The sequence below is a fragment of the Camelus dromedarius genome, chromosome 18, assembly GCF_036321535.1.
Source record: "Camelus dromedarius isolate mCamDro1 chromosome 18, mCamDro1.pat, whole genome shotgun sequence".
NCBI classification, from domain to species: domain Eukaryota; kingdom Metazoa; phylum Chordata; class Mammalia; order Artiodactyla; family Camelidae; genus Camelus; species Camelus dromedarius.
In genome coordinates this window covers 3,403,175-3,416,453 of record NC_087453.1, presented here as the reverse complement: position 1 = coordinate 3,416,453, position 13,279 = coordinate 3,403,175, and the positions used below count along the sequence as shown (strand labels likewise).

Below are 13,279 nucleotides of genomic sequence, written 5' to 3'. Positions count from 1 at the left end.
CATGTTCACCATGGCAACAGAAGCTTTGACCCTGGTCCCAGGTCCTGCCTGGTGGGATGCTGGGGGGCTGCCGGGCCTCCACCCCACTTCTCTCTGCCTTGTTCCTCCCTGTGGGACCACGAGAAGAAAGTGAGAGGAACCCCATGACAGAGCACACAGTCTCTCCCCAGGATGTGCATGTGTGAGGGAGACCACGGGAACTGCAAGGCTGCCTCCCTGGATCTCCCAACGCTGGGCCGATAAAAGGGGCAGAGGGTGTAAAGGTCGGTGTGGGGTTGGAGTTGGCAGGACGGTCATTTGCTCCAGCATCAAGATACATGACAAAAGCTCACCCTGCCTCCTTTCATGCGCTTCCCACTGGACTCCAGTCAAAACTGATGTCCCCTTTGCTTTTGACCTTGGCCATCTAGTCATCAGTGTCCCTGCCGGGGCTGACATGGGGTAAGAAAGCATCTATCTGGCTGGTCTTGCATGAGGCCCATAAGCAAGGATAACGTGCTACTCTTAAGTGTAATTAATGTTGGCTCTTAAAGGAAGACCCACAGCGAGAGACCGAGAGCAGAGGCTGTGTTGAGTACAAGAGTTGGATTTAAAATCTGGCCCTTAAATGGCAGCTTATTAAAAAAAAAAAAAGTAAGCCACTCTGCAAGCCAGCAAAAAGCAGAAAATTAGACACAAATACAGAAATCTGGATTGATTGGCAAAACGAAGCCTTGAGTAAAAACCAAGAGAGAGAGCGGCTCGGCGGTACGGTGCCACACACAAAAGCGACACTACGCGTGTATAAGGATACATGCCCATTTGAGGATGTTTGCAAACACACCCAAGTGCCTGTGGGGGAATTGGGCGGGTGGGAGTGAGGCAGGGAGACGCAGGGGACGAGGCGCGGGTCTTGCGGCCGAGGCTGGGGCGCCTCGAAGCAGAGCCTGAGACGGGGATTCTTGCACAAGTGAGTTATGCAGGGAGGGCTCTCGGGAGGCGTGTGAGGGGGGAGGGGAGCAGACGAGGGGGAGGGAAGAGCTCAGCCAGGAGGTGGGTGTGGGTGTCTGGTCCTGCCTGACCTCACGGGGAGCTCTGGAGAGTGAAGGCATCACAGAGGTCATCTTGCTCCCAGGCAAAGGGCCTGAGTGGTCATCCCCTGGGACAGCCAGTCAACAGCCGAGAGCCCTTCCTGGGGGAGATGTGCACACGCCCCTGGGCCTCTCCAGGCCAGTCGTCTTCCACTAGCCAGGGCAACCCTCTCTAGAAGGGGGTAAGTGAGAGTTACGAGGGGCCAGCACCCCGGCGGCCGGGCAGCCTGGTGAAGGCAGTGGAGACGAGGCACTCAGCAGCCGCCAGACCACGAGCAGCCTTGTGGGACTGGTGCTGGCAAGCTTGCAGGTCCGGCTCCACCCCGGCTGCTTCCTCCACTGGTGACACTGCTCTGGCAGGGGCTGCACATAGAATGTTCTGGACAACCCAGGAGAGAAAGAAATAGACCCTGCCTGGGACTAAACAAAAATGGACTTGCAGACCATGCCAAGAGCCACGTGGGCTCCCCCCAGGGCCAAAAGAGTCCAAATTCCACCTTAATGAGAGATGAGTCCAGGGGCCAGGGCTCCCCAGCAGGTGTCCGAGCCATTTTCACTGAGTACGGCTGCTCACTCTTGTCCATTTTCAAAAGCGAACCTCCCTGCAGTTCAGGCCGCGGCGTTCTTAACACCTGCAGGCCTGCGGCTGGCACCCACTGACTCGGGGCAAAGGAGACGTGCAGCCCACAGAGGACGGATTCTCTCGCGCCCCCACCTTCCTTCCTCCTCCTGTCTCTGCACTTCGAAGCCGCTCAGCCCAGCCCAGCGGGAGCCCGGCAGGCTCCGGGGTTTGTGATGAGCAGAGCGGCAGCCCTGCCGCCGCCGAGCCTGGCTCCGGTGGCTCTTGCAGGAGCCTGCGGTCTTGACAAGCAGGGATGGACTGCTTCCAGGAGCCAGGCGGGCACTGCTGGGGAGTGGCAGCTCCGGCCCAAGGCCCGGGAGGCAATAGCGCCTGTAAGTGGGGCCTCTCCCGAACACGAGAAAGGTGAAGAGAAGTCGCTTTCTCCTTGTTGCTGCCATAAAAATCAGCGCCCCGGAGGATACTGCGCTCCGCAGACCTGATTTAAAATTCCGTGAGCAGCCCGGGTGATGAGGGAACAGTGGCTGGAGGCTGGCAGCAGCTCAGACAAGTGGGAAAGGGAAATGGCCAAGCAGGTTGTCTCCCCTTCCTCTCCAGCCAGGTGGTTCCAAAGAGCATCGTTAACGGGAGAAGAATTCTTGTAAACCGAGGCTTGTAAAGGGGAGGGATCCCTGTGGCTCAACCAGGCAGCTAAAAGTGGTGCGAAGATCTTAAAGAGCTGACCACGGAGGGTGGCCTCTAGCGAAACGGCACAGGGGCCTGGGTCAGGAGGCTCCCTCCCACTCGGCCACGAGTGAGTCTTAAGGCGCTTGCAGGCGCTCCGCCTCAGTTCTTTCACCTGCCAAGTGGGGGCGCTAGACTAGCCTGCTGGTCTGCTTTGGGTTGCACACTTCTGCTGGTAAAAAAAATGTCTAGCCGTCACCCTAAGAAATGCATAATGGTTCACTGCCAAGTTCTACATGTGCTCTATTCTCCTAATATGTTATGTACATTTTAAGGGGCACATAACGATAGATGTTAGAGAGCTTAGACGGAAGTAAGTGTAAATCGGAGCTCAGTATTTTCCTTCTCTACCCGTGTTCTACCCTCCCCCAGGAGGTGCAGGCTCTGTTTTGGAGATTAGACCAGATGCTCTGGAAGGGCCCCCCAGGGGGCCTGTCTGTGGTGCCCCTGTTTTTCAGAGGAGACCCCTTAGGCGTGTGCTGGCCAGTAACGGTGGCCACTGGCCACACGTGGCTCTTTCGGCTCACTACAGTGAAATCAGATGTAAAGCTCAGTTCCTCAGACACGTGGACCGCATCTCAGCCGCTCAGTGGCTGCCAGTGGTTGGTGGCTATGACAGTGGTCAGTGCGGGTCGCAGAACGCTTCCGTCATTGCAGAAAGTTCTGCTGAACAGCCTGGCTACTAGGTAATCAAGACCATGTAGTTTCGTATTTAATTTCAGCAGCTGACCTTTAGGAAGCGCTTGCTATGTGCTAAGCAGTGTGGGAAGCATTCCATAAGCACCGTCTCATTTTGTCCCCCAGCAGCCCCGTGAGTCGGGTCCTGTTGTTACCGCCATGTCCTGGCGGGAGGCTGAGGATCGGAGGGGTGAGGGGGTCCCGAGAGCTGCCATGCTACCGGACATCATGCCCCTGTGTTCTCCTAGGCTCCCCACAAGGACTTTGGGTTTTCTCCTCTGAGCATCGTGTTTCACAGTTCTGTGCTTGTGAGCTCCCAGGCACGTGCTCCTGAGGCTGGTGACCGCATGTGTGCTTCTTGTCCCCCAGGTACACAGGGAGTTTCTCGCAAAGCCGCGCTCAGCTGAGAGCCAGGAAGCCACACTGGGCGCTGAGAAAAGACCGCCGCCCACCCCCAGTCGAGGGGCCAGCCCCACGCAGGACCCGCGGGCAGGCTTCTGCAGGAATGGCAGGTAAGGCTCTCCTTGGAGAGGAATCCACTGAGCTGCTGGGGACGCGAAGTGAGCACGAGGCAGTCGTCCTTGCTGTCTGGAGCCTGAAGTCCCGCAGGGGGACAGATGCGCGTGGGATGATGACACCAGTGTTACGTCTGTGGGACGGTCGTCGAGACCCTAAGCCCGCGGAGAGGGTCTTGGGTGGGAATATTTGGAATCCAACACTGAGGAGGCAGCAAGCCTCCCTGAGTACTGGCCGCGTGTGCCGGGCGCTGCCCACGGAGAGTTCACCCCGGGGCCTGGAAAATGTGAGTCAGAACTCTTGTGCCTCCACCTTTCCCTCACCTTTGAAAGTGAAGTTCACTTGATTCCATGGGGCCCTTGTGAGGCTAAAACGGGTCAGCGGTTGGGCTTGACAGTGGATGTGAAACAGAAGTGGGCGGAGGAGTTATGACCTGGGAGAGCAGCGGGGAGCATCGCCAGCATGGGAGGCGGTAAGAGGTACCCTCTTCATCGTGCTCAGAAATAAATAAAGGATGAACGAATGGAGACCGCTTCCTGGAAAGGGGCTATTTTCAGTTGCAGTCACTGGGCAACCAGGGCAAATCGCTTAAATTCTCTGGACCACAGTTTCCCCTCCTTCCTCAGCTCCCCGGGCAGGAGCGAGCCCAGCCTCAGCCCTGCCGGCAGTGTGTGGACTGGGGAGAGTGAAGGCCTTCTGTGAAGAGGCGGCAGGGTCCCATCTGGCCAGTGGTGCCTGAATTACCATCCTTTTGTGGCTGACTGTTGTCTGTGTGGCTCTAGGGCTGACCCTGGGCTCTGATGGCTGTGGTTTTTGTCCTTGGGCGCAGTTGGCTGGGGCACCTCCCCCTCCCCCCTTTCTGCAGCTCTGGTGCCCCCCCCCAGCAGAGGGTGCTTCCGTGCTCCCCCTACCCCCAACCTCCAGCCCCCCAGCCCTCTCCGGTGAGCAAGGACAAAGATCAGCCTTCTCAGTGAGAATTTAAATCAGGGTAGATGTTTGCTTAACTGGATGGTGAATTGTAGAAAGCAAAGCATTGTCTTTGTTATGGAATGTCAAGGGTTAAGATCTGGTGGGAGCGGACAGAAGTAGGGTGGGGGGACACAGAAATACTGTCAGGGACCCAGCTTTGCCCTTTCTTCATTTCCTGTGGCTCCTCCCCCTTAACTCCATGACTTTCCTCCTCAAATAGCTCACAACCAATGGAACTGCCCATTGGGGTATATCCCCCGCCAACAGAACCCAACAGAACCAACCAGAACTCTGCCAGTTCCCTCGAAGGGCAGAGCTCTCCCACCAGCACCTTAAAGGGGGCTGAGTCAAGCTGCTCCTGGAAACTGCCATCAGCTTCCATGTTTCTGTTTCGAAGCACCGTGCTGGGAACTGTAAGGGAGAAACGTGGTACAGGGTGAAGACAGGCAGACAGGCTCGCTGTCCACCCTTGGCTCACATTGGGAAGGACCCTGGCAGGTCCGTGAGCTCCCCCCTCGGAATCTTCTGTCTGTACAGCTGGGCTGTGGATGTTGGTCTCACCTACCCAGTGGCTCAGTGCGAGGATCTAGGGAGCTGCTGCGCGGAAGGCGGCTGCAGACTCTAAAGCCAGTGATTGGTGTTGATTGTTATTATTAACACTGCCTAGTAAGTGTACGTGGATAAAAACTGGCATGCGCTGAGTGACAGATGAGTGCGGGGCCTGTGGTGACAAGGGTTTCTGCTGTTTAGTGGAGGACAAGGTCAGCGTTGGGGGCAGAGCCCGAAGAGGGGATGTTCTTGGGAGAGAAAGGGCTCCTTCTAGGAGTCCGGACGTAGGGAGAATAGAACAGAGGCTTTCTGGACTGGGGAGTGATGTGGAAATGCTCAGGGGCAAGAATGGCGAACCAGAGGGCGGATGGGAGCCGAGTGGGCTGGTGTGCGCGGGACCCAGTGCACGATGTGAGATGCCCTGAAGCCAGCATTTCTGTTTGGGTACCACCTACGCTGGTGTCCTGAGGCTGCCAAAGAAATTGCTACAAACTTGGTGGCTTAAGAGAACAAAGATGTGTTCTCTCCCAGTTCCGAGGCCAGGGGTCGGACAGTCCCTCCGCGGGCTCTAGGGGAGGAGACTTCTGCGCCTCCCAGCTGCCGGGGGCTCCAGGCGGCCCTTGCTGGTGTCCGCATCCTTCCAGTCTCTGCCTCTGTCTTCACACAGCTTCTCCCTGTGTGTCTGGGGCTCAGATCTCCCTCTGTCTTTCTCTTACAAGGATACTTGCTGCTGCCATTAGGCAGGCCCTAAATCCAGAATGATCTTATTTCGAGATTCTTAATTGAATTCCATCGGCAAAGACCTTCTCCCAAGAAAGCTCACAGTCAGGGGTTCTGCAGGTTAGGGCTTGGACATCTTTTCTGGGGTGGGGATGGGCCATGATTCAGCCCCTGCGCCACCTGGACATCTTCTGTCCTGTCTGCGAACCAAGAGGAGGGACCTTGAAATGCGCTTCTAAGTGATACAGGCAGTGGCCCGCACGGACGTTTAGTGGACAGTAGAGGACATCACCTGTGCTCTTGTTGTGGGTAAACAGTTTCGGTGGGAAAGTTTCATTATAAACATAAACCAATATGGATTCATTAAAATGGAATCCACGCCTTGCTGGACGTGGCCACGTTTGCTGGGGAGCGTCATCCGAGTGGCTCCAGGTAGCTTCCATCGTGTGTGCTGGGCCATGGGCGCCTTTAGCTTCTCTTTGGGAAGAAGGCCTGGTGGCCAGCCGGAGGGGGGTGGGCAGGGCTCCGCATGCGGCTGTGTGGATTGCGCCAGTGGGGACTGAGGTCCAGCCAGCACCAGGTTCGCCTGGCCTTACACTCAGCTACAGGGCGGTCAGCGCAAGGCAAGGCGGTCCTCTCTCCTCCCACGGGGTGGGGGGCGCCCTCCATGCATCCTTGGATGGAAGTGGGTGCCTCTTCCTCATGTGCACATGCGCCTGGTGTGCTCACAGCGACCCGGGGGGCCCCAGTGTAAGCAGACAGATCAGCTGGAAAGCCTCTGGTCTTTCATGGTCCTTTTCACCCCATGTTCCCTTCACAAACTCCTCTCGGCCTCAGGCAGTGGTCCTGCGCCCGCTGTGTTGGGAGAAGCCCACTCCTGATCTCAACACCAGCCTCTCAGACCAAAATCCTATGAGCAAACTGGCCACACCAATGAGTGGGGGATGAAGCTAGACCCAGAGAGAGAAAAAAAATCAGAAACAGTATGTGAATGTGGAGATTAAAAAAGCCAAAAAGACCAAGAGGCCAAATGTCGTTCAGATCCCCCTGGGAACGTAGCTGCCCCATGTAGGTAACGCTGTTGCAGCGACAGCCCAGAGTGGTGACAGATGCCTGTGCTTTCATGTTTAGTATATGGGCAGCCAGCTGAGCCAGAGGTCTGGGTCACAGGTGCCCGGTTTCCAAGGATCCCCTCCCCCACAATCAGGAAGCACACAGAGGCTGTCCCCTCAGGGCAGGGGCGGGCCTGCAGGGTGCGGTCTAAGCCCTGGCCCGGGATGTTCGCCACCCCCTGTTCCCTACTGAAGTGTCGGAGTGGGGACAGGGATGGCGGGTCGGGCAGACCAGCAAGCCCAGGGTGGACAGGACATGACGGACACCATGGGGTTGGGGGGCATTAAAATAAATACTGCCTGGAAATCAAAGGGGCTGGGGGAGTTAACTGCCACCACTTCCCAAGGCTAGTATTTCACAGCCGAGTGACAGGTTCTGAGAGTGCTGGGTGTGTGAAGACAAAGCGCTGCTGCTTCAAATGGCCTGAAGGCCTTGCTGTCCACCATTTTCAAACAAATTTCTTGTCTCCTTTGACCTGTCAGGTCCTGGCTGGAGAGATCAGAGCTGCCTTCTCAGTGAGGGAGTTGACCTCGCTGTGTGTGTGTGTGTGTGTGTGTGTGTGTATGCAAACCTGTATATTTTGGGGGGAGGTGGGGAAGACCCGTTTTCGACGGCTGGACAATGATAGGGTGATCTGTTTTGGGTGACTTGAGGGGCTATGAGTTGGGAGAACTTGACAAAATCCAGCAAAGTGATTGAGAATAACCTTTAGGGGGATCCCTTTGGCCTTGATTCTTGAAAGCCAATTAGAATCAGCAAAACATTTAAAAATAAGTAGTCAGGAGCACTTGGGTCCAGGGGCTGAACTAAGATGTTATTATTTATTTCTTTATTTATTTTAACTACGATCTTATAACAGATTCTTTCTCCTCTTTATTTTTGGAGAATCTTCCTGTCCATGATTTATGAAGGTACGAGAGAGAGGATGTTTTTGAAAAATATTTTTTTAAAGGATGCTTAATTCCCCTCTCTTTTAAACTATTCTGGTAGCTTGGTACTAATCATTCCAATTAACAGAAGGCTTGACAGTGAAGTCGTCTGCAAGCAGAAGGCCAGAGGAGTCATGAAGGATAAAGACCTAACGTATAAGATTTTATGGTGATTGGGCTTTTGAGACTCTCCAGCGAACTGAACGTATTTAAAGCCCAAATTCAGTGGTCTGCCCCATCCAAGTTTCCAGCAAAGGAGTCGGGGAAGCTGGAAGTTTCTTTTGAGATATCCAGTAGGTTGGCTTAACCGATACCCCAGGCTAAACATGGCTGTGGATGGGCAAGGATATCCTGTTTCAAAGAACATCCCACCACGTTGCCTTTAGGATCAAGGCTGCGGTGTGGTGTTAGGTGGATTTAGAAACTTGAGCTGCCTCCTTGAAGGGGATTGGTAAAAAGCTGGTTCTTCGACATCAAGTGGCTGGTTAGCCCAAGGAGGGCAAACATCTGTGGGAGGGAAGTCCTTCTAAACGTTCTTTATGGGAGGCCCCCACCTTCCACCCCTGCCCTTCAGATTAACTTCCCCCATGTAAGGAAACTGATGGCCAACTGAAACCACAGATCATGCTCGAGACGCAGAATCTCATGAGGGTGAGGGAAGTGACCCCTGGGTTGAGTCATAGCCAGTGGCAGGATCAGATGAGGTAACACGTGAACTGGAGAAGACTGATGAGGAGAATTCCAAGAGAGTGATGTGACTATCAGAGACTTAAGAGAAGCCCTTAGAAAAATGGAGAAAGTTCTAGAATACTTTTTTTGGGGGGGAAACCCCTCTTGGTGCTCTTACTGGGAAAGTAGGTATAAAAGGTATAAAAGTAGGTATAGCCCGTTGTCCTCCCAGTAACCTGGTGTAGGATGGACTCTGCGCCCCACACCTGGTTCACCTTGGTTGATGTCAGCAATTAGCTCATTGTTTGCCATTCAGACCCAAATACTGAACACTTACTTTATTTTTGAAGGTTCTCTCACTTATTTTCATAATGGTTGGTTTCATTGCTTTTCAAGATAAATCCTCCAAGTCCTTCATTTCCCAATATTTCCTGTGAAATTTTGGTCCCTGTTGTGAAGGATTTCATTCTGGGTGGCCGTGACCTCAGTTCCTAAGGACTGTGCTTGCCACCCTGGTAGGTCATCTCCTCCTTTGTACCTAGTGCCCAGAAGGTCCTTAGTGTTTGTTGAATGAACAATCAAATAAGCAGAGGTAAGTCTCCTTTACCTTAAGCTTCCTTGAAGCTCACCTTCAGCTGAAAGGACCTTGAAAACCAGCCCCCAGGTCTTTGCGAACAAAGGAAGGGACATGCAACCTGGAGGTTTCATGTCCAATTTTATTTTGGAGATGTGTCCAGTGGGGACCTGGTTCGGATGGCTGGGGGTGAACCAGCATAAAAGAAACTTCACTGTTCTTTTTCTCATAAAAAGAATTTTTTAATCTAAAAAGAAAGTTCCATCTTGCTGGGTTTAATTTTGTGGAATCGCCATCTTCAACTGCCAGGCTCGTTTATCTAACGCCACCTCGGCTTTACAGATGAAAGCTCTGCTGAGACCGAGATGGTGACCTTGAACCTAACAGGTGTTCACCCTGATGGCTCCTAGCCTGGGGTCCTCACTTACAGGACAAGGGGACCGAATCTTAAGTGGGGGATGTGTTTCCAAAGCCAGCACTTTAGTCAAAAATCACAAAAATTATCTTTGCACGTTCTACAAATCAATCATAAGCATATGCTTGGTGTCTACGACTCTGAGCAGAAGCTCTCACGCATGATGTATCTGAGGACCACTGAGGGCAAGGGCAGGAAAGAAGAAAGGCCATCCATCCATCTGGGCAGCTTTGACGATAAACAGCAAGTTTTAGTCAGGACTTCTCAAATGTCCCTTCTTGGCCATGTGGTCGGAATCATTTGGTTTCAGCCTTAAGTCTCTGAAACTGTTGTTGTCTTCTTTTTTTTTTTTAATTTTAAAATTTTACATTGAAGTATAGTTGATTTACAATGTGGTGTCCATTTCAGGTGTAAACAACAAAGTGATTCAGATATACAGATTCGTTTTCATATTCTTTTCCAGTATGGTTTATTACAGAGTATTGAATATAGTTCCCTGTGCTATACAGTAGGACCTTGGTGTCTATCTATTTTATGTGTAGTAGTTTGTATCTACAAATCTGAAACTCCTAATTTATCCCTCTCCCACCCCCTTTACCCTTTGGTAACCATGTTTGTTTTCTATGTCTGTGAGTCTGTTTCTGTTTTGTAAATAAGTTCATTTGTATCATATTTTAGTTTCCACATATAAGTGATATCATATGGTGTTTGTCTTTCTTTGTCTGACTGACTTGATATGATGATCTCTAGGTCCATCTATGTTGCTGCAAATGGCATGATTCCATTCTTTTTCACAGCTGAGTAGTATTCCATCATATAAATATACCACAGCTTCTTTATCCAGTCAACTGTCATTGGACATTAAGGTTGCTCCCATGTCTTGGCTATTGTAAGTAGTGCTGCTATGAACATTGGGGTGCATGAATCTTTTCAAATTAGAGTTTTCTCCAGGTGTGTGCCCAGGAGTGGGATTGCTGGGTCGTCGGGTAAGTCTGTGTTCAGTGTTTTAAGGAATCTCCAGACTGTTTTCCATAATGGCTGCACCAAACAGTGTTCCCATCAACAGTGTAGGGGGGTTTCTTTTCTCCACAGCCTCTCCAGCATTTATTATTTGTGGACTTTTAAATGATGGCCTTTTTGACAGGTGTGAAGTGATACCTCATTGTAGTTTTGATTTGCATTTCTCCGATAATTAGTGATGTTGAACACTTTTTCATGTGCCTTTTGGTCATTTGTGTGTCTTCCTTGGAGAAACAGCTCCTTCACATGTCTATTTAGGAACTCCTTCACCACAGGGACCATTTTTTTTTCCTCAGGTTTTTGATTCAGTTGTTTGGTTTTTTTGTTATTGAGCTGTGTGTTATGACATCTTAATGGACTGGTTTGTTGCGGGGATTGACTAAGTTATTGGAGTTGTGTTTTCTGGATGGTGCGGGAGGTAGCCAGTTTCAGAAGTCAAGGTTTAGGTTAAATGTGTGATGGGACCCTGCTGGGGAGGTCACATCTTACCTGAGCACCTGTCTTCCTGGTGCCGGCTTAAGAGCTGGGGGGCCCTTCTCCGTTTGACAAGGATTACTCCATGTAATTGATGGTCAGCGGAAGACTCTCTCTTTTAGCTGAAAGGGGAAGTTCACCACCAAGCTGTGTCATGAACACGATGTCTCCACTGTTCACTTCCCGAATTAGGGTCTTAGGGACTTAGGAAGGGAAGCTTTGCAGGTGCGTGTGTGTGCGCATTTGTGTCCTCACACTTGAGTATTGTTTTTCCATTAGAAAAAGCAATTGAAAAACCCACACGTCCATATGAAGTGGATGACACCACCTGCGTGAAAGGCACTCCTGTTTTTCTTTTGTTGTGGCTGCACAATTGCCGGTGCATCTCCCCTGATGGGGTCACTGCTCTGAAATGAATACTTTTCTTTTCCGAATGTGGGGCACCGTGAGGATGAGCACACAGCGTTCAATTCTGTTTGCGTTTCGAGTGGGACGTTCTAGTCTCTGGGAGCTTAAGACCCATCAGCATACAGCCCTCTCACCCTCTTCCTAATATCACAGTTATTGACCCTGGGCTGCGGAAAAGAATCTCATAATTAGATCTGCCCTGGTTTTGTGTTTCTGTGCGCGTTTCTTGCTCTCTGGCCGATGACATCTCAGCTTTTATTTTTTTTTTTTATTCTTGAAGTCCTTTGTACTAGGAGGACCTGTTCCATTAACTGAGACCTGTTCTATTTGCTCCGATGCTGGGAAACATTAAAACATTCCGTGGTGTGAAGAGAGCTCTTACATATTTCCTTAGAAACGCATTTTGTGGAGCCGAATGGAGAACGCCGATGTGGTTAAGGTTAATTATGCGGGCTTGCGCTGGGCACGTGGGAAGTCGTGCTGGTGCATGGACAAAAACTGGAGCGCTGACCAGGAGCCCAGCCCGGCCCCGAGCCCGGATGGCACATCTGAAGTTGTGCTGATGGAGGCAGATGTTTGACTGAATGAGGAGATCTCCCCTGAGTTTACGGGTTTGCAATTCCCTGCCGCTGGCACAGCTTTCACAGTGAACACGGCGGTGTTTGGGGGCCACGTTTCAGAGGGAGATTTATGAAAATTCTCCCAGTGACTGAACTCAGAAGGCACTTTCAAGTCAGAAGCCTCATGCACATCGAATCCCTCCTCAACAAACGCGTGACGGGCGACATGTTCTCGTTTTGTGGAGGGAGAAGCAGAGACTCAGTGCGGCATCTGGGGACTTGCCAGGCGCCACCCAGGCGATGAAGCTGGGTTATCCACAGTGTTTCCTAAATCCAAATCATTCATGTGCCACCTTCAGAAATGTCACATCTGCCTGCCCCCTATGCGATTAGTGGCTCATGTGTTCCACTAAGCTCACTTATAAAACATAAATACATTTATTTTAAGGAGGGACTGGTTGTCGATGCTGAAAATGGAAAGCCAGTATCACAGGCCATTAAGAGGACGTTACAGAATGAAAACGCTGGGAAGAATGTTTCCTTGGTCAGTAAATTCTGGTCAGACTCTGCTAGACTTCCAAGCAGTCTAGTTAAACTCTATTTAGACTGCTGGCAGAGGACCACTGAGCCCTGGGCATGCTCCCTTTGCTTAAAAAGAGATTCGGAGCTTCACTAGGTCCCATTTGTTTATTCCTGCTTTTATTTCTATTGCTGGAGTAGTTAGGGGGGCGTCAGAGATACGCTGGGGCCCCGCTGAGACTCCCCCCACCCCCCAACCAGAGGGGTTCAGGGAGAATCGCTTTCTCACTCTGTGATTCCGTCGTGTTTAACTCTAAGCTTGCGGCTCACCCCAGCCGGGGGGGTCTGAGCCCGCCCCCCCCCCCCCCCGGGACCCTGTCGCAGCTCACACCCACCTTTCTCAGGCGGTCAGAGCCCTCGGCTCCTGTCGGTCACTCAGTCCCCCCACCGCGGCTGCACGCCCTCCGCCTGCGCCGACTTAAACTCCACGTCCGAAGAGGTGGCCGTGGAGGCCGTGGCACTTTCTGCAGGGCCTCTCCGTCAAGACCGCGCCTCCTCTGCCACCCCGGGCCGGGGCCGGGGGCTGGCGGGGGCCTTCTAGGCAGTTGGAAGCCGGCATTTGTGAGAGTCCGGGACGCTGAGCCGGAGCCCGCCGCGGGCACGGTGGCAAGCGCCCGGGGTGCAGAGAGGAGGCGGGGGTCGGCGGGGCCCTCTGAGCCCCTGGTGGGGGCTCACCCTTCTCCTGAGCGCCGTGGGGAGCCGCTGAAGGACCTGAGTGCCGGGGCGGAGAGGG

The 13,279-nt window shown here is 52.5% G+C and overlaps 1 protein-coding gene across 8 annotated transcripts in view; it reads left to right on the top strand.

Moving 5' to 3' along the window:
* ZNF831 (zinc finger protein 831) overlaps nt 1-13,279 on the top strand; it is a 120,306-nt gene that overhangs the window by 29,270 nt on the left and 77,757 nt on the right. For all 8 annotated transcript variants that reach the window (XR_010384999.1, XR_010385000.1, XM_064496956.1 and 5 more), the window contains one exon: nt 3,421-3,563. Coding sequence is in view for 6 of the 8 variants with exons in the window: in XM_064496956.1 (XP_064353026.1) it covers nt 3,421-3,563 (143 nt within the window). In the remaining 2 variants the exon portion in view is untranslated. The remainder of the gene's footprint in view (nt 1-3,420; nt 3,564-13,279) is intronic.